Source organism: Amphiura filiformis, chromosome 2, assembly GCF_039555335.1.
Source record: "Amphiura filiformis chromosome 2, Afil_fr2py, whole genome shotgun sequence".
NCBI classification, from domain to species: domain Eukaryota; kingdom Metazoa; phylum Echinodermata; class Ophiuroidea; order Amphilepidida; family Amphiuridae; genus Amphiura; species Amphiura filiformis.
In genome coordinates, this window is record NC_092629.1 from 27,817,231 (window position 1) to 27,842,600 (window position 25,370).

The 25,370-nt window shown below is 37.7% G+C and overlaps 2 protein-coding genes across 2 annotated transcripts in view; both read right to left on the reverse strand.

Annotated features, from left to right (window-relative positions):
* LOC140146048 (dystrophin-like) overlaps positions 1-25,370 on the reverse strand; it is a 108,371-nt gene that overhangs the window by 63,133 nt on the left and 19,868 nt on the right. The window lies entirely within an intron of this gene.
* LOC140146042 (uncharacterized) lies at positions 694-24,566 on the reverse strand. Its single transcript, XM_072167785.1, has 11 exons — positions 24,298-24,566; positions 22,943-23,056; positions 22,478-22,525; positions 18,959-19,009; positions 17,058-17,426; positions 16,262-16,431; positions 14,304-14,454; positions 11,825-11,991; positions 11,004-11,130; positions 10,540-10,587; positions 694-2,489 (listed from the first exon to the last, which is right to left on the reverse strand). Exons 1-11 carry the CDS (start codon positions 24,497-24,499, stop codon positions 1,684-1,686), a joined length of 2,253 nt encoding a protein of 750 aa, XP_072023886.1. The 5' UTR covers positions 24,500-24,566; the 3' UTR covers positions 694-1,683.

The following is a 25,370-nucleotide window of genomic DNA, read 5'->3' on the forward strand; positions in this document are numbered from 1 at the left end:
GTGATTGTTTAAAAAACTACCAAAAATTGCTAAAACATTCCAAAAATAAAGAAAAAGAACATAAGTAGATTGCTAACAATGTCCCCACACTAATAAATATATAAGTAAACACACAGGTAAATATGATATGAAAAAAATCCCCCAAATAATGAAGAGTTAAAATGATACACAGTCATTTGTGGATCATACCAAAACAAATACTTTTTGTGGCATTAATAAAAATACACATCCCAAAACACAGTATTTAAAAGAAAAAAAAAAAAAAAAATGCAAAAAATTGATAAAATTGAAAGGTGGTAAAACTTAATCAATTTTAAATTTACTTTTCTATCTCAAATTATGACACAAAGATGATATAAAACACTATAGAAAAATTGCAATTTTGAAGGTGAAATAATTAAGAGCAGAATTGGATAACAAACCTGTCACAGACAAGATAAAGCATCATCTCCAATCAAGACATAAAACATGTGTGGGTGTGTTTTCAAATAGTCAATCAACTAAAGCAATGAGCGGTGCAAATTCACATAATCTTGAAATAATCTACTGAAACAATTATTGATCAAAGTGCTAACAAGAAGATTAAATCAAACAATGTTAATAATATAAAGTACCATAAAATTGGCCAAAGAGCAAGATCTATAATGATCAACTGGTAACATATTGACAAATTAACAAATAAACCATGGAAAATCAATAATTGATTCACTCACTCAATCAATCAATTAATCAATCAAGCCCTCAATCAATTGATCAAACAATCAATTGATCAATCAATCAACCAACTGATATTTTTAAGTTTTAATATCCTGTCATAATGATGTATTGTTTACATGGATTTGAATAATGCCAATTAAACATAATATAAAGTTCACACAAGAGCTTCACTGGAGAGTCGAGGTGTTGGCCTAATAATATTATTTTACGACGCGGAATTTTTACGAGGCAAAAATTCACTTTGAGTTAATGTAAAATATGGCCAATTTGAGCTGGAATTTTAGTGCTTACATTAATCGCCCCTCAAAAATCTCAACAATTTTGGAATTTTAAATTTTTGTTTCCAGATTTTTATTCAACATAAAAAATGCAATAAAATAAACCTATAAAACATGAAATGATTTCAAACTGTGGTAAAATCCTATAGGAGTATGCACTGTACCTATATGCCCTATTGAATTACACATGAATTTATGAAATAATAAACTATAAGAACCGCTAACCCAAGAATAGGCATATTTGTACTCATTTTGCTCGATTCTTTATCCTGATTCAAAATCCATCAACGAAATTATCAAAATCTAAAATTTTTATGACGCGTTATTCAATTTTTTTGCATCTGAGTTACCACCAGAATCACTGAACGCGCCAAAAAACACCAACATTTTTGGAATTTTAAACTTTCGTCCTCGTATGTGGATTAAGCATAAAAAATGCAATTGAATAAGCACAAACATGACTCGGTTTGGTTCAGCGGTTCTTCAGATCAACTATGCAATTTTTTTGGAAATGATTTTGCCCTATGGTAAAACCCTATAGAAGTATGCATGAAAATTAATTAAATGTGAAAATAAAAAAAATATCCATGAAAATTAATTAAATGTGAAAATAAAATTAATTTGAATAATTTAATATAATTAGCATAATCCCATTGATATGTTAATTTAATGATGTTGATAAATGGGTCTATTTTTTACGTGTATACACTTCAACTCTGCCTGTACCCCTACTACCATCCCCTCTACTTACAATCAGTTTGCTGTTACTCTTTGCCATGTCATAGCATCCACCATACTCATAACGTTGTTGTTTAGCATCTATTGGGATGGTAGTAAGATGTGTAGCATCTTGAGTAAAACAAAAGATATTGGCACTATACAAATCACATATAAACAACACACCACTATGAAAACAAACACGTGGGTCACTCATGCCAGGACATTGAACCCTATGTACTAAGCCATGTTGATTGATGATTTGTACTTCACTCTGATTAGAGATGATGACATTATTATGTGATGTGACAGCCATGTACCAAGGACCTATGTCAACATTAAAACTATTGATGTGTTTCCCATCACCTGTGTGTTTACTTATGTATTTACCATTGATATCACCTACCAACAGATTACAATCTGTGTCCACACATATTCCATATAGCTGTGCTTTATCATTACCTACATTGTGACCTGGTTTAACAGGCAGCCAACTACCACAATACTTACCATCATCAGCATTATAATACCTGACATAAGCTGAGAAGTCTGTAACATAATATTTACCTGAGGTGTAAACAACACCCCTGGGTCTATTTAGTTTTTGTGTTGTATCAAGATTAAACCTGTACTTCCCTTGTGTATTGTAAACAAACACACATTCTGCCGTGTAGTCTGCAATTGCTATATCTCCATTGCTCTCATGGATAGCTATGCCTCTTGGCACCCTCAATTTGCCTTCACCTATCACCATTTGTTTCTCCCATTCACCTATATCTGAAATGTAACAAGTAAAATATACAATGAGATTAATATGTAATAAAATAATTGCAGGAAATATAATTTATTGAATACTAATGATAACATAATGAATAACAATAATAACAATGTTAATTAATAAATAATTAATTAAAAAACAATACATCTGGTAGTATGGCTATACCCCCACTAGCATCCCCTCTAATTATAATCAGTTTGCTGTTACTCTTTGCCATAGTCCAGCATCCACCTAGTAAGATGTGTAGCATCTTGAGTAAAACAGAAGATATTGGCTCTATCCAAAAAATTGCAGGAAATATAATTTATTAAATACTAATGATAACATGCATAAATAACAATAATAACAATGTTAATAAATAAATAATTAATTTAAAAACAATAAATTCTATCACGAGAATCCCTGAACGGAAAATAGTCAAGTTTGGATTCATTTTGGTGCAATTTTTATGCTTATTCCAGATATGTCATTGGAATTTTAAAAATCCAGAATTTTTACGCCGCGAAATTTCACTTGATAAAACCTACTGATGGGCCTACTGATGGGCCTATACTGTAAATCTATGGTGTATACTTGTATGTGATATTTTATTTGGAGAATGGCTTAACCAAAACTGGGATTGTTTGTATTCATTTTGATGCATTTTTCATACTGATATCAAATATGTCATCGAAATTTGAAATATGTGAATTCTTATGACGCGAAAATTAACTTTGTGAATAAGGCCCTATGTATTGAGATAGTGCAATGCAATGTAATGAGAGAGAACGTGAACCTTTTTGGAGCATCATTATTTCTGATTTTTATGTCCAAAGTATATAAACCTATAAATTTTTGGAACGGAAATGAGTCGAGGAATACCATGGCGAGGTCAGATTTTTGAAAAAAATCATTAGTTTTTGAATAAAATCACAAACATTTTTACTCCAAACTTCAAAGATCAGGTGAACACCTTGACCTACTGAGCTGTAATTTGGCAGAGTTGTTGTTATTACCTCTATCATACCCTCTGTAAAAAGGAAAAAAACCGGACAAGTAGATCTCGAGTTAAAAAATACACTTTTTTATCCCTTTTTTTGTGAAAACATACAAAAAAAAGTTTGGAGTAAAAATTTTTGGCTAGCTTTTCATGAAGAGACATGAAATTGTTTTTTAATTTTTTTATTTTATTTTTTTATTTTTTTGAAATTATTTTTCATAATTTTTCTGTAAAAATTGGAGATGTTAATGCCAATTATGTTTTGTAACTATCCTGCAAATTACAGCATCATAACTTATTTGGTTTTTCTGTAAGTGTGAGTCAAAATTGGTCCATCGCCACAGTGCGCTTAATTGCCAGTGGCCCAGTGCAGCACTGCTCAGAATGGCACAAAATATTCAGATGAATAAGATCAGGTGAACACCTTGACCTACTGAGCTGTAATTTGGCAGAGTTGTTGTTATTACCTCTATCATACCCTCTGTAAAAAGGAAAAAAACCGGACAAGTAGATCTCGAGTTAAAAAATACACTTTTTACCCCTTTTTTTGTGAAAACATACAAAAAAATTAATTTTTTTATTTTATTTTTTATTTTTTTGAAATTCACCTCTTTTTTTGAAATATTGAAGAAAGCAATTTTATCACTAAATTAAGCTAAAAATGGCACATAATGGTGTATATTTTTGTTTAAAAGGGCATTTCGTGATCCACAGCATCATCCCCCACTTTTCTCAAAAAAAGTTGAGATTTTTATATCACTGGAAACCTCTGGCTACAAAATGTTTATTTTGTGGCATTTGGCCCATTCCCCCCCCCCCCGCCACTTGATGTTGATTAAGATAATTCTTGCATCAACATCTGAAATTTGATATGGCAAGTAACTGACCAGATGTAGGCTTCAAAACTTGACTGTTGGTTGTCCACCGGTTCCGTCTGGTGGGAGCTGGTTTCTATTGCTCTAAACAATTTAAAGCGGTTCAACCGCCATTAACCACTCGTCAATCGGCGGTCATGTTTTGAAGCTGCCCTTAAGTATCTTGATCAGAGATTGGAATAATAAGTATATCCGTGACAGGATGTCGTCCTATTTCTCTACCCAAGAGAAAGACAGACACTCCCTCAACAACCGGAAGCACCAAGGACTGCGAATAACCAACATAATGAATCCTTTTGGTAATCTTTTGGAATGGATATCACTGCACTGGTATTGATCTAATGGACCCAACTTTTCAAGGTGACTGGAAAACTGCCCTCTTTTGACTCCGGTCATGTACTGTTTTGGGCATCAACAAGCCTCAGCTGGACTGCAGTATGTAGAGTCGCATGTACTCATGAACAGCAGTATGTCCCCTAGAGGGGTGATCTTTCTACTAGAGGGTGGTTGTGAGCATTCCCTTGAGGTGATTTGGTAGCATCGTCTCCAAAACCTTGATATATGGAAAGGATCACAAACTCGCAGGTCCTGATTGTTGCTGGTCAAATCATGATCCAAGTTTCTCAGACAAGAACTCAGTAACTTGCGTCACCAGGGCTGTAGAAGAGAGACACACCTGCCTCATCACTCTAACCATGGCATGGAATGAGTGTTCACTGTATGCTAGGGAGGAAGACTCTGGCTCCCATTGGTGATGAGCCCAGCAGATCTTTCTGAAAGCTCTTTCTTGACCATAATGAAAGACAAAGATAAAAAGACTAGTTTGCGTCTGACGTCATATGTCAATCAAACTCCGAGCACGGTTTGTTTACAAGTGTCGTGATGATATGAGTTGCTGAACACGGCGGTAAAACCGGGCGCCTTAATGTTAATTTTGCACCAACAAACATACAAACCATCTCAAAAGTTAGGTCTTAATAGTAGGAAACTTTCTTTGGTGAAGGCACCATGTCCACAATGCCTAGAAAAGCTGCTTTTTGCAGAGTTCGTATTTTTCGCCATTCACTGCTATTCCTTTTCTCCGATCGGCACCAGCCAGATGAATCGACCTTCCTTATACGCGCTATTAGCCAATCAAGGATCGTAGAGAATTTGATTGACAGTGACGTCAGACGCAAACTAGTCTTTTTATATCTTTGTCTTTCATTATAATAAAGGGCTATGCTGTCAAGTGCCGGTGCACAGTTGATAGACTGTTGCTCTGATCCCTGTGCCTCGGGGTATCCGAGGAAGAAGTTGTTGGAAACCTACGAGAAGATCGACCATTGGCCTGAAACAGAGGAACCTTGTCCAGCATGATGTGATCAATATGACAATTGCAATCCTCCCCTCACGATCCTGTCTATCAGCCTTGGTACTATTGAGATCGGCGGGTCGGTAATTAAGCCTTCATTGCTGTTTTGTCTATATCTATAGCATCTATTGCAAAGCCAGCCATACCATCGGCCGACAAGACCTTGTGCGAGGAAAATAAAGTCAGTCCTGCAATTTGCATCGTCCTGACAATCATATCTCCATAAACATGAAAAACTCTGTCTTCAAGTACTCTTCTGGCCTCCCCCAACAAGCTATGACGCTATCAATGGTCATTAAGTTGGGGTGATAGTACCACCACTCGAGCTCTTCCCTGTCAGCTCCTGATATCGAAAGTGCTTGTGAAAATGGGTGATGACAGGTGCTGTGAAAATAGATGGAAATATTTTGAGAACGCCTCATGCGAGATAGGTCCACCATGCTCGTCCATTGGCCCAAACTTTCCATCCTACTACAGCCGGTGTGCTGTCTGACCCTGTCAGGAGCCCAGCTTGAGGTGAGCTGCCCCACTTGAAGCAGTGTGATAAGATCTGGAGTAATGCATCAAGCTGATGGTGGGCACTACGGGTGACCCCTAAGTGACGGACCCTGCATGGATCAATCACCTGGGTACACCATGGTAACCCTGCAGCACCGGTACCCCTCCTCCTCCCTGTTGATCCAGCTGCACGTGAGAACTCAGGCTGAGGGTACTGAGGCACCAGCGCAGTACTGGCAGGAGCCCAGTGACGCTGACCTAATGAGGCTCAACATAGCCCCCCCCCCCCGAGGACCTTGCTATGTACCAGGATACTCTGGCTAAAGCTCTTTATGTAAAAAAGCATTGCCATGTATCCCTGCACTCATGAGGTACTGCATATGCCCAGGGGGTGGGGTACTCAACTTTGGTTTTGGTAGGGGTGTGCAGCTGAGAATTTGAAAGTGGACCCATCAAGAAATTTTGACACATCGATATACCAAAAGTCTAAATTTGCGGCCGAATTTAACCAAAATTGTCTTAGTTTTTACAAATTTCCCCAAAAATATTGCAGAAATTTTGACTAGATTGAGGCAAAAGTGGGCTATTTTCCGAAAAAATTCAGAAAATAAAAAAAAAGTACCCATCCATTAAGTTTCACTGCCTCAACAGAATTAATCATGTCTCACCTCCTTTTTCAACCAAATCGATGGTAATAACTCTTGTAGTGAGGGATCAATATTTAACCACAAATTGCATCAGGCAACACTCACTTCCTGGGAACTAAATACCACACAAGGTCATTTTTATGTAACTCATTGAACCATTTGAGTCATATACTGACTCTAGCTATAATGACAACCTGAAGATCTGGTCAACTCATTGAACTTAATGCCGACCATATACCAAAATTGGCTTAAAAAGGGGGTCATTGATATACCAAAAGGCCGAAAATGTTACCCATGTTCGCGGCACGTCCCCGTATGGCCATTTGTACTGTGTACCCCCCCCCTCGGGTGCATAGGTTGCTGTTAAAGGGACCCTGCTGTGTATCAGGTAACCCACAGGGTGGGGACTGCAGAGATCCCTTGCACGATTAGCACACTTGCGCTTGTAGCTAGGAAATAGCTCCAACCGGGTGGGGGAGGCAAATATGGCCTCATTGGCGACTTTCTTGGCATGCTCTACGATGAGCTGACAGAACGCCTTGCCAAATAAGAACCCCAGCGTCCCTTAGAAGGGAAAAGCAAGTGATCTCCGGACGATGGATGGACATACTGAGGGCTAGGCCCATGGCGTTTTTGTTGAAGTTAGCTGTCAGCACCTTTAACAGATTAAGTTCGCGGAAAAGGTCAGATTTTGCCCCGTGATCCTTGGCCACTAGCCTACCGAGGCAACGGTAGTGGTGAAACTCTACACATATATTCAAGCATGCTTGTTAATGTGCTTGAGTTCATCCTCCCTTTGGTGGAGTAGCTAGGACACGGATGCCTTTAGCTAAAAGTGGCAGGTGTTTGGCGATATCGGGGTCCAATAGTGGAATCCTCAGGAGGGTATTGTAATCCTCATTTGTAACATGTAAAGGTACTGTGCTAGAACAAGGCTTCCGGAGATACGGAATGATCGTCCGGTGTATGGAATCTAGTCCAAAGACTCCTAAAGGAAGGCTTCAAAACTTCTACTGCCTGTTGACCAGCGGTGAACCTGCTCCATTGTTTAGAACATTCTTAAACACTTGAGAACGTTCCTGCAATCTTATTAGTTCTTACCCAGCTTTACCCGTGTGATATGACAGGATATCACACGGGTCAGCGCGTGCGTCAACGCGATACGCATACTCGCTATTTGGACCAATCGGAGGCGCACAGCATCAACAGGACTGATCGATTTTAAGCTCTAGGTAATTCCTTGCAAAATGTAGATTTAATTTGATTAAAATTTGTATAATATTTTATTTGAATTGAAGTGTTTAAGAATGAGAATAAAGGTATTGTTTTTAGCCGCTGTCGTGCATCTATCGTCTCATATAACACGGGCGACATCATTATTTTTGGTGTAAATCAACTCGGCTTCACCTCGTTGTTTTACTTACAATAATGATGTCGCCCGTGTTATATGAAACAATAGATGCACGACAGCGGCTAAAAACAATACCTTTATTCTCTAAATAGAAACTTGATCCAACCAAAGAGCCTGACTGCCTTATGATACATCAACCTGATTTTGGATGCGAATGCGAGAGCCAGGGGCGTAGCCAGCTTTCTTGTTGTCCAGGGGAAGACTGGTGCTGGTCATTTTCTCAACGGGTAGCGGAGGAAGGATAGCAGGTTATGAAGTATAAATCCAACAGACATTAATATTTTAAAGGGGGTAACCCTATTGGTTTTGGATATGGATTGTCTTTAAAATTACATAATAATATCAAATATCTCCCCCTTTATGCTGATTTGTGAAAAAACGAGAGCATTTTCAGCTTAAATGTGAATAAATAGCCAAATTTGCAATCCAATACCTTGTATACGTGAATTGCATTCTGGGCAGGGGAGCAACAACAACAATTCCCGTTCGTATGACGAATGCTGACATGCTGTACAATGCCCGGCCCGTATTGAACGGAAAATATTTGGCAGGCTGATTTGTTTTTTTTGTTTTGTTTTTTTTCGTACCTTTTCAGAAAAAAAGGAAACAAAATATATTTCCCCTGCAATATGTACATTTCAAATGAATATAAAAAGTTTGGGTTAAAAATGGAGAGGAAAAAAAACCTTCCGATACCGGGTTTTGAACCGGGTACCTCTCGGGTAAAAGAATGTTCATCCTCCCTTTGGTGGAGTAGCTAGGACACGGATGCATTTAGCTAAAAGTGGCAGGTGTTTGGCGGTATCGGGGTCCAATAGTGGAATCCTCAGGAGGGTATTGTAATCCTCATTTGTAACATGTAAAGGTACTGTGCTAGAACAAGGCTTCCGGAGATACGGAATGATCGTCCGGTGTATGGAGTCTAGTCCAAAGACTCCTAAAGGAAGGCTTCAAAACTTCTACTGCCTGTTGACCAGCGGTGAACCTGCTCCATTGTTTAGAACATTCTTAAACACTTAAACGTTCCTGCAATCTTATTAGTTCTTACCCAGCTTTACCGTGTGATATGACAGGATATCACACGGGTCAGCGCGTGTGCGTCAACGCGATACGCATACTCGCTATTTGGACCAATCGGAGGCGCACAGCATCAACAGGACTGATCGATTTTAAGCTCTAGGTAATTCCTTGCAAAATGTAGATTTAATTTGATTAAAATTTGTATAATATTTTTATTTGAATTGAAGTGTTTAAGAATGAGAATAAAGGTATTGTTTTTAGCCGCTGTCGTGCATCTATCGTCTCATATAACACGGGCGACATCATTATTTTTGGTGTAAATAAACTCGGCTTCACCTCGTTGTTTTACTTACAATAATGATGTCGCCCGTGTTATATGAAACAATAGATGCACGACAGCGGCTAAAAACAATACCTTTATTCTCTAAATAGAAACTTGATCCAACCAAAGAGCCTGACTGCCTTATGATACATCAACCTGATTTTGGATGCGAATGCGAGAGCCAGGGGCGTAGCCAGCTTTCTTGTTGTCCAGGGGAAGACTGGTGCTGGTCATTTTCTCAACGGGTAGCGGAGGAAGGAGAGCTGGAACTCCGTCTTCAGAATCATCAGACTGAGAATCGCCCTCTGACTCCGAGTCATTTTCTGATGACGAAGAAGACAAAGAACAGACATCGCTTGCCTGAGCACTCTGTACCCCTTGGGTAGCAGAATGTGAAGCAAGAGAAGAGGGAGTACTCCTGCGAGACCCTGAATTATCTAGCAGCATGTGGTATATCCGGGGTACTCAGTACAAATGACCACGCAGGGACGTGCCGCAAACATGGATAGCATTGTTGGTCTTTTGGTATATCAACATGACCCATTTTTCTAGACAGCTGATGGTGCTGCAAAACCACTAGGTGGGAATAATCTGCCACAGCTTTAGGCCATGAAGGAAACCACCCTGCAGTGGGTACCATGCTACATAACTTGCAGACGACTGACCCTGCATTGGTCTACCACCATGGTAACCCCATGGTACAGCAGCACCGGTGCAACTTCCCCCTACCACAATGGCTGTATCAACCTGAACGGGCAACGAGGTACCGCTGCAGTCTCAGTTTGGGTACCCATGTGGGAGCCTAGCTATGCACTGCTGTACCTGGGAGGTACTGCGTAATTACTTGCAAGGGGCTCTGCTTTTCCCCAATTTGAACTAGATCTATCATACCCCCTTGGTATTTACATTGATTATATTTATAAGGGGATGATAATAATCTCACCTTCCTTCGCGGCTGTTTGGTCTGGCTTATCAGTTGAAGATGATACATCTGTATTGAAATTATAAAAAAAATGAACAGAATAATAGGCCAAAAAAGGAGCTTTGTCTCAGGAGACGATGCAAATAGTGCATTAAAATTTGAATTGTAACATATAATTTCCTTTCTTTCTTAGTTGCCAGAGAAAAAATCTGAAATTTTGAAGCGGTCAGAAAAAAGAGGGCAAAAACACAATACATTATACAAAAAAATTACACTTCGCACATATCACATAGCCTCCTTTAGTTTTCCATTTTAAGAACCTCTTTTTTGTCTTAAAGGGCATGATTTTCCCTATCACAAACCTTACCTTATTGCTCTCAAATTAAACAGGGAAAACCAAAGAAGTTAGTTTTTATTTGGAATTCTCTCTTATGCTATCCAAGTTTCTGTACAATGTTACTGGAGCAATTAAAAAGATACCTTACCTTCTAGAGCAATGACTTCTGATGGTTGACTTGGGTCACTATGTCCTCCCATGTTCTCAGCGTATACTCGGAATTGGTATTGTGTGCCTGCCTTGAGGTCTTCTATGGTATAACTGGGCTCAGTAACCTAATGATAACACAACAACACACAAATATTAATCAGGAGCAAATGCAAGATTCAACAGGAAAAATACAACATACTGATAGGGTGAAATAAGTATCAGTCACAGAACAAACTAAATGTTAGCATAGGCCGACACAATGCCATAGACATTGCATTTTCCATTTTTAGAGAAAAACTGTCACTAAAAATGGACCAAATTGCCAATGTCAAAAAGTTAGGCATTTTAGACCAAAGTTATATAGCTATGCAGATTTATGTTTCTACTGTGAACAAATATACCAACATACTAGGTGATCTTAAAATTAAGCTGAGCAAAATGTAGCTGATGAGATGAATAAAAAGATCAACTAAGTCTTGATCACCATTAATCGAAACACGTCCTACGATAGCTTTCTACAGTTTCTCAAAAATAGAGAAACTCAAGTATCTTTTTTCCTATACAGAATAAATGGCCTTTTGGTTGGAATTTCTTCACAACCACCCATCAAAATGCAATCAAAAACATAGCTTCTTTTAACCTAAAACTTAGCAATTAATTTGCATGAAGGCAAAATATTTAGCTATACCAATCTAGTCTCTAAAAATATAGGCCTACCGATATCACCACCCTCACCAAATAGTTAAGTCCCCCAAATAAAATGCCTTTTCCCTAGAGACTTACACTGATATGACGTCTATGATTTACAACAACATTTACCTTCTCTTTACTGACTCTAGTCCACTGCTCACTTTGACCAAGACTTTGCTCTATGACATATCCTGTTATAGGAGAACCACCATCCTTTTTCGGAGCTGACCAAGTGATCCTGATGCTTGTCCTACTAATGATCTCTCCTTCTGGCTTACCAGGTTGGCTGGGTGAATCTATATTTGAATAAAACATTTTGGTTTTAAGTCTATTAACCCTAACCCCTAAGGGCTTTTCGGCGACGGGAAGGGAAAGAAGGAAAGAATAAAGAGAGAAAAGAAGGAAAGAAGTTGTTTGCTCTGGGTGGGATTCGAACCCGAGACCCCACCGCATGCCAAGTACTCGGTCGGCGACACTTTGCCACGGGTCTTGGGCTTCGCTGGCCAGCGAAACCGTGCCTATATATCACTTAGGGCGATTGCGTCATCACACCATGTGGGATGCATGCACGAACAGCGCATATATCAAGTAGTATTTTGTAGTATTCAGGAGGGTTAGGGTTAAGGAAGCCTATACTGAGTTTCGATAGTGGTAACCTAACCCTAACCCCCTAAGGGCTTTTCAGCGACGGGAAGGGAAAGAAGGAAAGAATAAAGAGAAAAGAAGGAAAGAAGTTGTTTGCTCTGGGTGGGATTCGAACCCGAGACCCCTCGCATGCCAAGCACTCGGTCGGCGACACTTTGCCACGGGTCTTGGGCTTCGCTGGCCAGCAAAACCGTGCCTATATATCACTTAGGGCAATTGCGTCATCACACCACGTGGGATGCATGCACGAACAGCGCATATATCAAGTAGTAAAAGTGATCACAGAAGAGGCTCATACAATTTTTGGTAAACACTTCTCACTGCCAAGAAAGACTAAATAGGATTGGTGCTAGCATACACCCCTGCTTAACACCATAACAAACTGGAAATGGCTCTATTGTCAGGACCCTGACAGCAAGTTCAGAAGTTTGTTACTGCGTGGATGCGGCCATTGACCCTGTCATCGCGTATCAGGAACTACCGGTCGCTTATATTACGGCACACTTAAAGGGGCATTTCGTGATCCACAGCCTCATCCCCACTTTTCTCAAAAAAAGTTGAGATTTTTATATCGCTGGAAACCTCTGGCTACATAATGTTTATGTACAAAATATCTCTTGCAGATTAATTCGTTTAGCTAAGATATCGTGAAATTTGAATTTTGTTCTGGTGCACCAGAACGAAATTACAACGCATTGTCTATGGAGCAGTGTAATACACATAATCATGCATAACTCGCAAAAGCAAAATCGGAATCAACTGAAATTTTCGGAATAGGCTTTTTTCGTGGATATGTACTGAAAAATGTCATAAAAAGAGGATGCTAGGATCACGAAATACTCCTTTAAATGCGCCCTATACGCGTTATTGATCGCGTAGGATGCTTGTGCTGGCGACGCGTTCGTTAGCACCCCGGCGACCGCCCACGTTGTTGTTAGCACCCCATGGCAGCTCCCATATGTGTGTCAATTTGTGATTCACCGGATCTTATTTTTCAGGCTCTGTAGCGTGCAAATTTGGCTGGGCAGATTTTTACAGTGGGGGACCTGCTATTGTATCACCATTATCTAGCACAGTCAGATGTATCCCATCATGAAATTCACAAAAGATCTTGACGAAGTAGTTTCCAAAGTAGTTCTCTATCAATGGTGTTGAAATGAAGACCATGTTAAATGGATTCTGCTGCCCACTCGATTTCTCCTGGAGCTGGTACAGCGTAAAAATTGGATCAATAATGGATCAACTGGATATGAACCCACATTGGCTTTCAGGCAGTACTTTCCTGGCAGCTTGCAACAACTTTACCAACAGTAGAGTAAGGATATATCCCATGATAGTATCCACACTGAGTGTGATCACCCATCTTAAAAATTGCGACAATCATTGCATCCTTGCCATAGTGATGTAACAGGATTTTTGAATGTATTGCCCCTCACTAGACGATACAATGTTCCTCTGCATTTTACCAGATTATAATTATCAAAGAACAGGGATAACACATATATCATAACGTCACCCTCATAACCAAAGTGCCTAAGTCATTATTACATGTTTCTCATTCGCAATTTTGATTTTCTGAGTAATAAACCCATAATTAATCAGATTTCCAGCCGCATTCTTCATCAACATATGGAATTCATCTCTTTGATGTATTCACAAGTTAATGAAGAATGCAGCTGAAAATTTGATTAATTGTGGGTTTATTACTCAGAAAATCAAAATTGCAAATGAGAAACATGTAATAATGACTTAGGCACTTTGGTTATGAGGGTGACAATAATACTATAGAGATTTCACTTTATGCTGAGTGTTTCAGTTTATATCTGTAAGGTTAGTGTCTTTGAAAAGAGCGGTATAGTATTCCATCTATGATTCCTTGGTTTGATGACAATGAATCACATGTTGAACAGTTAACTGACAATGTGCTGTGAATTTTGACTAAGAAATTTAAAACAACTCTTACCAAATAATGAATAAGGAGGTGGTTCTTTAGCTGTAATTACATCTGTTGGTGTACTTGCTTTTCCAACACCTGCTGCATTCACAGCATGGACACGAAATTGGTACTGATTGCCTGGAGTCAGATTCTTAATGGCATAACTGCTCTCACACACCTAAACATTTTATTAAATTAGGAAAAAAAAAGAGAGTGTTAATTTTATCAAAATCTCATACATTCACAAGTTATTGGGTCAAAGGCCAACAATTATGTAGTAAAGCTCGTGGCAACATGAATGATAGGGATTTCACATATTTTAGCCAAGTTTGTTAATTAAAATTAATGAATGAAATAAATCCTTCATTCTAATTCCACTAATCACCCAAAGTGATTGAAAACCCAACAACATATATTTGCCAACAGTTTGACACAGAGAGGGGAAACTGTTGGCACAATCTGGCTCCGAACTACCTCACAAATAGCATCACCATTTTCACACACCATTAAGACAAGGTCTCCGCTCAGGATGTAAACTGTCTTGCGACTCTGAAATACAACAGGAGGTTCGGCGATAGAGCTTTCAGTGTCTGTGGTCCCAAATTGTGGAATGACCTTCCTATAACCATCCGTTCATCACCCACTGTTAGTGCCTTTAAAGCCAGTTTAAAAACCCACTTGTACTAGTTTTTCATTGCATATGTTTCCCTTTTACTGCATTGCTGTGGTCATTAAGTTTCGGTCGATCCTTCATGTAATTATTTTGTGTAATCTAATCCTAACTCTAACCCTAATCCTAACCCTAACCCTAAGCCTAATCCTAATCATAACCCTAATCCTAATTCTAACCCTAAACTAACCCTAACCTTAACCCTAACCCTAATTTCGTGTAAAATTACATGAAGGAATAACCTAAGTTTCTCATTTATTTATTTTTGTTGCATGTAAAGCGTATTGCTCATGTCTGGAAATGCACTATATTAAGCGTCATTTGCATGTATCTCCTTTTCATAGACATGCTACACATTGAAGTTGGGATACCGAAATATATTAGAGAGATTGCGATTTCCAAATGTAGGTATCGAACGTACGTTGATCTATTCAAAATCACTCTCCTGTATCGAAGCAAGGTCATGTATTTAGCCAGTTTCGTAGATACATCGTTGAAAATGCACAAAATTTGTCCATTTCACAATATGTTAAAAACAGTCAATGATAATGAACATACGAAGGAAAGTCTAATTACTATTATGATCCTTTTTGTTTGTAACAAATCGTTATAATAAAGGTACAGCGATGTGTTGAAAATCGACTAAATTTATATGCGATGTCCATACGCAGAAATGTGTGTGATACTTTGCGTACAAAAAATGACATTGCGATTTCCCATTTTGGATTCCAACGTAGTATAAAACGCAGATGCTACGTTGAAATATGCTGATTTTACCTCATGTCGAAGTTCATGCAACGTGCCCAATTTTCAGGACGAAAAAGTCTCATTTTGAAAGTAAAGTCATGTTATATGGATGTAGTGATCTTTAATCTACCAAAATATATATTTTTGGGCAACTATAATATTTGGGGAGCACAAAAATACAATTAAGTTTAAGCAGCATGTTAAGTCAAAATTTTAGTCAAAATCAAAAGCGGGCTGTTTGAATTAGGCAGAGACTCAGTAGCCTGCGCTTACTATTAATTTTTCAATCACTATGCCCTCTATCAACCTAGATTAGATGAGATCAAATATTATAGTCTTTATTCCAGCCGACTTGTTCTCCTTCGTGACGAATGAGCACAATCCAGTTTGGAACCGAAACTAGCAATATTTAACACCGTATTAACGTACGTAAAAACGTATGTGAAAACATACGGTCCATGTGCTGCGTTTGGAACATCGCAATCTCTCTATTAGAACACGACTTATGCATTTACTCTCACTCAATGGCTGGCTGACTACTTGTTCAAGGCAAATGTAAAAAACTAACCTTCTTGTTGACTTGAGACCAATATCCTTTACTGATGTCACATTTCTCAACGATATATGCTGTCACTCTAAACTTGCCACTCTCTTGGTTTCCTTCAGGTGACCAGGTAAGCTTTACACTTGTCTTGTCGATGTTCACAGCATTAGGGGTACTTGGTATACCAGGAAGATCTAATACATTATCAAATCAAATTAACTCAATTTGGCATTGAATCAAATTATTGTAAATTTGTGTAATTTTTTGCAAATGTATTTTTTTAAATACCTTGAAGTTACACATCTGTGCACATAAATGGATTATACACACAACAAGGTCACTATTTGTCTTTGACATTTCTCAAACACAACCTTAAACACAACCTTAAAACAATTGTTGAGAGAAAGGCATTAAAATACGGGAGGGGGAAGTGTCGAGATGTTGGTTGATCATCTTAGCTAAATCATGGTTACATTCAGACATTAAAAGGAATATGTAGAATGACTTGAACTTGTTTTAAAAGGATTTATTTGATTGATTAACTTTTGTCATGCTCTCTCCTCGTGCCATTGTCTTGAATGGCGTGATCACTCTGATCCTGCGTTTATTGGGGTACCAGATCCTTATGCAATCAAATTCATCGTGCCCATACACCATAAAGTAGATAAAAGGAAATTAACTGGCAACACTAGGACATAAGAATGAAAAGGTTAATTTGGACTGAGAAAAAAGGAGAAAACACAGAAAGAGAGAGATAAAGAGGGAAGCGAACACATATCCTACAAGGATATATATAGCATTAGCTTTAAATATTTCTTACCCAATTTCACAAGTTTTTCTTCAGCGTGTTTGAACTCTGCCTCATCTATCGTGGTCTTAATTTTTATACCCTCTTCTTCGCCAATTACATCCTTTGTAAGCAATGCCCTATCCAGTTGTTTGTCCAAAGAGCTGTCTTCAGTACTTTGGAAAGTATCTTTCAGAACTATGACATCTGCACATTGGACACTATACTGGATAGAACCAGCAGGAATTGTAATGAACTTCACCAATGTACAGCCAAGAGGATTGAACGTATTGTTGACTAAGTTGGACAAGATTTGAGGCTTTAACATCTGTGAGAAGATTGTATCAATCATTTTGAGGTGGTCTACAGGGCCTCCTTGAAGATCCATTTTTATTTTGATGTCTGAGAATCATAAAAAAAAATAGTAACATGTAGTAACTAAATTGATCATTTAAATAACCACTACATTATGAATTAGCCATTACTGACCAAGTCATAAATAACACCATTTTAATCGAAGAGTGACAACAAATGGTTTTACAAAAGGCAGCAGTTACATACAACGAAATAAACAGCACAAAAAGAAAGTACACACAGTCTTGTTTGGAATACTACAATTCTTTAAAACTTGATTGAATGATTAGTATTGAAACTGATATGCTAAGAACCTTGCATTTGATAGCAGGCAAAATAATTTTCGGGAACATTTTTATGATTTGAGAATTGCAAATTCAATCAAAACATGCAGTGTGAAATTGCTTAGCTAATTGAGATGTTTTCACAGGGATATTTTAGTTGCCTGAAGTGAGTGGCCATCAATGTGTATCATCGATAAGAACATGCACTGACCGCGGCCTTTCCCATTTCAAGAGCTTAGTGAGTGGCTGATTTCCATAAGGCGTATCTTTCTACACGCTTGTTTTTCAAATTGCACCAATGTTCACATAAAGACAGTAATAGCTACTTTAATTTTAAGAAATTGGATAAATCAATGTACTTGTCCTGAATATTGATACATGGGTTTGTCAGATGCTCTTGCCCCTGTGATGCACCGTGCATTAGATGCATCAACATATCCTTTAGCACACGCGAGTATACATTAATTTGTTCAGGTGAGACAATAATAATTTGTTCTTTTTGAAATCTAAATAATGAAGAAGACGACGGCCTATAATCTATATATGCTTCACCGCAATGCGAGACACAGTTACTATAGGCAAGAATTGGAAATTATTAGTCCTTTTGCGTTCACAAAATAACAAGAGGTTATCAATTGGCATATTTAATTTTGTTTGACAAAACCAACAAGTTTTTACTTACTAATATTTCGTCTGTCTCCATGGAGGACTTCATCAGATCTGAGTATCTGATCCACTTTGCCGGGAAACTGACTTCCGGTTGTGTGTAGTCTCTTTGCCAGTCTTAAGCTGAATTCATACTTGATCGCTTTTGCAGAAAAGCGATTCTCACGCATGCTCAGTGTTCACTTACATTTCCAGAGCGTCAAGCCGATCAATCGATTCAAATCACTGAGGCAAAAACGACATCGCTTTTGCAAGTTGAAGAAATCTCAACTTTCCAGCGATATCGCTTGACACGTGAATGCGTCAACCAATCATATACAACCAACTGGATCTATTATTTTGCTAATTAATTTGCCTTTCTCGATTATTATTTTCGGTGATGAATTAATTCAAAACAATAATTATTGACAGCAACCAATGTTTTAAAAATGTATTTTGTGGCGTTTAGAATATTTAAATTGTCGCCTGCAATCGCTACCGCCATGATAAGTATAAATGCAAAAGCGACAGGAGATGCTTTCCAAAAGCATTTCTTCGCAATCGCTCAGCGATCAAGTATAAATTCAGCTTTACAGGTTTTGTTTTACAGGCATATTTTTAATTTAAAAGTGACATGGAATATGGTCTTACCATATTGTGTTCGTTTAGGGACGTCCGCTCCTGAAGCTGCACCTTTGTTACCTAGGATAGATGAGAGACACGACGTACTGGTTATTTGAATAATTATAATAAACCTACTTTGATAAATAGCGATATACTAGATAATGTTGATGAGGAAAATGTTTGTTTCCTTGACCTATCCGCAGCATTCGATACCGAAACTTAACACAGAAAGAAAGTCATCACTTCTGTAATCCGTCATAAATCTAAGCCTACTTATGTTGTGCCTTCCTTCCATTACATTACACTTTGACACTAAAGTATTTGGCAACTGTATAACCCTGGTGCAAAATTAAATCTTTATGCGAAAGTAAAAAATTAGTCCTTATATAGCGAGTTTGGTCTAAAAGTCAGGATGATCCAGGGCTTTAAAAGTAGAACTTGTTGGGTTCATATTGATGGCATTTACTCGGGAGCTGTATATTCGGGACTTGTGCCGCAAAAATAAGTGTAGTGATTTATAGTGCGCTACGCACAGGCACAACGCCTAGACGTTGATCCACAAGCCTCAGCACAAGTACATTACAGGTTGTCGCTGACCACGGCCCCACATCATTCCATAAACTATTAAACAACAACATATGAAGAGCTTTGTTTCAAAACCTTTTTTTAATTGTGCAAGTATTACTTGTTCGATTTGATTCAATTTGGGTTCGGATAAAGTGTTGATGAATAGAAACTAAAAGAATAGTTTTGGTACAATTTTCAAGCCTTCCTATTTATTTTATTATTTCTTTAATATCGCGCCTTTTGTGGATGTAAGGGCTTTTGCAACAAAATAAAATTTACCTCTTTTCTAGAAACCACCTTTGCAATCAACTTTGAGCCCATTTGTTTGCATTACTTTATGTAACTTGACTAATGCTTTCAAAATCAAAAGGAAAAATTGAATTATCTCATTTACTTTTTTAAATATGAATTTTGAATCAAATCCGGGAAAATGATGTTTTTGAGCATTTCCGAAGCTACAGCTTTCGTTAATTACAACAATTTTTTAAAACATAGTGACCCCAAAATAGTTCTTTTTGGTTTTAATAGTTAAAGAACATCCAAGGCTACTATTAGATATCAAGAAATTATTTTCCAACACTTTTATATTCATTTTAAGTTCCGATATAATTCAAAATATGATGGAGGTCATTTCAAGGTCACCAGAGGTCAACCAAAGGTCAAGAGGGGTAAAATACCAAAATTCGTCCAAATTAATGGCTTTTGCAACAGAGCTCTTCATATGGACTAAGAAGCGCACAACCTACATGTAGACATTCCACAATAGACATTTGCAGCCAGGATCAGCTCCCCGAGTTTTGTACAGGTTACAACAAGACAATTAGCAGAAAGTTCCCTGTCCACAGGAATTTCAAGCTAATGCAATTTTACACAAGAGCGTACTAACTACCATCGGGGTTTGAACCCACAACCTCTCGTACCATAGCCAAACGACTTATCGGTTGAGCTAACTTGACTGCTACAAGGATCTGTCAGCAAAATATTACTTTGGTCGCAATAGATACACTCCTAGCATTATATTGGAAAAAAAAAGATTTGAGATGCTGAGAGTGTATTGATAAATTTTTAATGCACTCCATGCAAATACTAAGTTCAGTGGTTGTTTAAAATGTGTTTTACCAGGTTCAATTTATTCATTTACCTCGGGGTATCTATTCATATGTTAATATATGGGAAGCACGGTGGCCCAATGGTTAGGGCGTGAGCTTCATAATCGAAAGGTTACGGGTTTGAGCCCCACCACGGCCAGTGTGTTTCGTCCTTGAGCAAGATAGCTTAATTCCCAATTGCTTTACTCCACCCAGGTGTAAAATGGGGAGCTGCTGGGGGTAATCACAATTTAAGTCGCTGAGAGTACCTGCTCATCAGTTGATGCGGACTTGGTGAAGCGGAAATGATTCTGATATATCCTAATGGCAGTGGAATAATTGCTGAAGTGTGCTGATAATTAGGTCATGCCAAGCTGAAGCGCACGTTAAGGGATCTAAAATGAGCGTTTATTGCGTTTCGACAGTATTTTTGTGGGACATGAGAGCACCTCAGACCTATCGAATTGCATTCTGAATACGAAGCATGTCTTTCTGATATCAAATAATTTTCATTTTTGAAAATTACAATATAATACAAATTTTATGACAAATTATAAAAATTTGACATTTTTCAAATTTTTATATATAACAGTCCTCGAAGTAAATTTTATAAATCTAATGATATATTCTTAAAGTGTATGTAGCTGGAGGAAAGGCCGACGATCAATTGAAAATCTTGACCTTTCATATTGAAGATATGGATTTTTTCCCAAAAGACCTAATTTTTTTTTTGGTGTTTTGGGAAACAAAATCCATATCTTCAATACGAAAGGTCAAAATTTTCAATTGATCGTCGGCTTTTCATCCCACCTACATACACTTTAAGTATAAATCATCAGATTTCTAAAGTTTACTTCAAGTACTGTTAAATATTAAAAATATCAATTTTAATGATTTGCCATAAAATGTGTATTAAATTGCGAATTTCAAAAATCAAAATTATTTGATATCAGAATGACATTCTTCGTATTCAGAATGCAATTCGATATGTCTGATGTGCTCTAATGTCCCAAAATAAATACTGTCCAAACGTTCATACCCCAGCCCTTAAATCAAACAACATTTTTTTAATTATTTATTTTATATTAGACTGACATACAAAATAGCATTTATGCCAGTGTTTTTGTATATTAATTATCGGCTAAAGATGGCATACTCTTTGTTACTTGTTGAGACATGGCTAAATAAACATACTTTACCATGAATGTTGACACAACACACGTAATATAGCATTAATTGCCCGGGGGGGCACTCAAATATGGAAGTGACAGGGATGTGCGGACACGACTCCAAAAGTAGGGGGTTTTCGGTGACAGACTAAATAAAGAAAAAAGGGGGTCTTTCAGTGAGAGAACCAAATAATAGGGGCTCATTTGGTGAGGATGATAAAATAGGGGTGGGAATAGGGGGTCATTCAGTGAGAGCATTCATTTTTGAAAATTTGGGCATTCAGTGAGATCATTTCCTAAAAATGGGGATCTTTCAGTGAGAACATATATTTCTGAAAATGGGGTCATTCAGTGAGAGCATTTTGTTCTGAAAATGGGGTTTATTTAGTGCTCGAGCATTTATTTGGGAACCTGATTGTCATTCAGTGAGAGCTTTTATTTTAAAAAATGGTGGTCATTCAGTGAGAGAGCCTTTTAAAAATGGGAGTCATTAGGTGAGAGCAAAATGAACAAAATAAAAAGGGGGTCATTTTAGTGACAGGCGGTTTGAAAATGGGGGTCAATGTGCCCGCACATCCCCGTCACCTACTAGTATTTTTAGGGAGCCCCCCCGATTAATTCATTCTTCTTGAAATCTACCTCAGAATATAGTCCTTTCGATTTGTTTTCACAAACTAGTTTTGGTTTTACCGTAGACAGATTTGAAAGTAACATGGTCTTACCATAACGTGTTCGTTTATGGACTGCTCCTGGTGCTGTATTTTCATTACCTATTGGATAGATGATAGACACAATGTTGGATACTGGTTTGAACAATTCAATCGGGGAATAATTATAATAAACCATAGCGATATATTGGATGATATGAATATATAGGCAAAATGTTATTTTCCTTGTTTTGCTTGACCCATCCGCAGCATTCGACACTATCATTTTATTCATTCATTCATTATTATTCTGGTAAGCTCTCAAGAGGTCCAGATCAGGCAATATAAATCACACAATAAGTACAAATTAAAAATAATACTTATATAGCAATGAAATAGCCAATAGAAATGCAATTATCCTAGCAAAGAACAACAGCATTTGCCCAATTTTAAATTTAGCATATCTACACTGTAATACAAGTGGCCAACCTCAAGAGTTCAATTGTAAGTACATGATGAAAAAAAGTCTCACTGCCTTACCTTTAGGCCTAGGCCTCTTGCGTGGTTCATGTACTACATTAGCTTTTCTTGGTCCATCTCCTTTGGTCACTTCTAAAGCTTTTGGTTGGCTAAATTTAGAGTGTAGCTTTTGTGCTGCAAATATCGCAATAAGAATATAACTTTCATTCCCATATTTTTTGGTTAGAATTATTTATCTATTTATTTATTCTATCTTTATTGAGGGTAAAACTCAAAAACTGCATTCATTGACTAGCACTGCTTTCCGAGCAGGTAGGCACCTATACAAACTCATACTCAAACTCAAGATGTTTGACCAAAAATATACAAATATAACTCTTCATAGCCTTCATACATACACTCCTATAATAGCAACCAATCAGAAAAGCTTTTCAAAAAATACACATACTGTTACATGGAGTGTATTAACAGTGTCTTAGTGCACTCTGCATACTACATGCAGTGCTTTTAAATGCATTTGCGTCACATGTGACCCGTTCTGACAAAACCAGGAACAAGTCACATTTCATGATTTGAATAAAAATGTAAGCATTGGACAATAGGCTTTAAAATGATACAAAAATTATATACATAGCATCAATACTTTTCAAGAAATGGATATTTTGTAAATAATACCTTGGATATTTTTGCCACATTACTATCGGAGTAATGGGCTAATTAGTTTCCTGCATTACACAGGATTGAATAGGGATTATCATAGTTCAACTGTTATTTATTGATTAAATAAACCTCTTTTTAATATGTACTTTCAAGGATTTGAAAGTCCATTTAGTCCCAAGGTCAAATACCATGAAAGTAAGAATTCCAAAATTTGATTTTTTACGAGAATGTCATCTTTAAAAGCCTATAACTTAAAAACATGCCTGGCGACTTGTTCTGGGTTTTGTTGGAACTGGTCACATATATGATAGATTCATTTTCCTTGGAGGTGGATGCATAATATTTGCAGGTTTTTTTTTATGAAATAGGGCTCGTGCATTAGATGCATTTCAGCCCAAGTGCGTTATTTTATCTAATTTCACTAGCTCCCATCAGTAATATGCAGTTATTAACCTACAAAATAATGCACTCTAAATTCTTGGATTTAGAAGTATCATCATATACTACAAGATTCTTATTGTTGCCGCCTGCACAGGTTTACCGTCACCAAGGTATCCGACTGGTGCAAACAAAGTAGCTCGCATAGTACCAATGATGCTAATGCACAGGACCCGCCACAAGTTGTATTACACTGGTACTACCCTGGTACTACACAGTACCAGCCAAGTACCTCGGCGACAGTGTACCTGTCCAGGCGGCCCCAATAGGAATCATGTAGTGTATAACTTAACAAATTAAAACAAGGAACTTCATACCTTTGGTAAATTCACATTCTATATTAACAACTTCCCTGAATAAATCATCACGTTCTTTACGTAGTGCCGACATAAACACAAAATATGCTTTTGCCTCTTTTCGTTTCAATGTTTCCAGCAAAACATCAACCTTATCGGAAAAAGCTTGTATGCCTTTTAATTTCTGCTTGTCATCAAAGGAAAGCATGCGCCATGCATACATGTTTTCAATGACATAATAGGGGTCCAAAAAGCCACAGAGTTTTTCAGTAGCTTTCGTAAGTATAGCCTTAATGTTCCCCAAGTCTGTAATAAAAACATACCGAAACAATAAGTTGTGGGATAGGCTTTTACGACGGGAATTCATAACAATTAGTGGGTTTTTAGCGGGTTCGCCGTCGGACAAGTTTAGAACTGTCAAGCTTTCGTCAGGAGTAGCTCTGACTTCTTCAGAACAAAGTACCTAAGAATGAGACATGTAAACCGCCCCTTGTCTACTGATGACTCTGAAAAGAGTCGTTCATTGAAGACTGCCCCTTTGTCCTGAAGAAGTCAGAGCTACTCCTGACGAAAGCTTGACAGTTCTAAACTTGTCCGACGGCGAACCCGCTAAAAACCCACTAATTGAAACAATAAGTAACAACTACACACAAACTACAGTTACTATGAAATTTTGGCAATGATAAAAACATTGTAAAGTGAAGTGTACTGAAATTCACAAGAGAAAAAGAAAAGTATAATTGTTTTTCAGAGGTATATATTTTAGTGTATTTATCAGTGTTGCGATAATAATTAATGATTCAGGTCAGTAATTCCACTAACAGTAACAATAGCACTGGAGTAATATTTCAGTGTTACCACTGTTAAGAGTAACACTGAATATTTTTCTTTCTCTCCCTCCCTCACTCCCTCCCTCCCTGACATGGAACTTGCATACATCCGCCAACAAACATTTGTCAAGTTTGGCTGAACACTGTCTACTTCTATTTATTTCAACATGTGCTGTTTCCACCATGTTTGAATGACTTTTACCCCACTTGGTCAGTCCCCACCAATGTAGTTTCATACTGACATTTCAATCACCTTTGAAATGA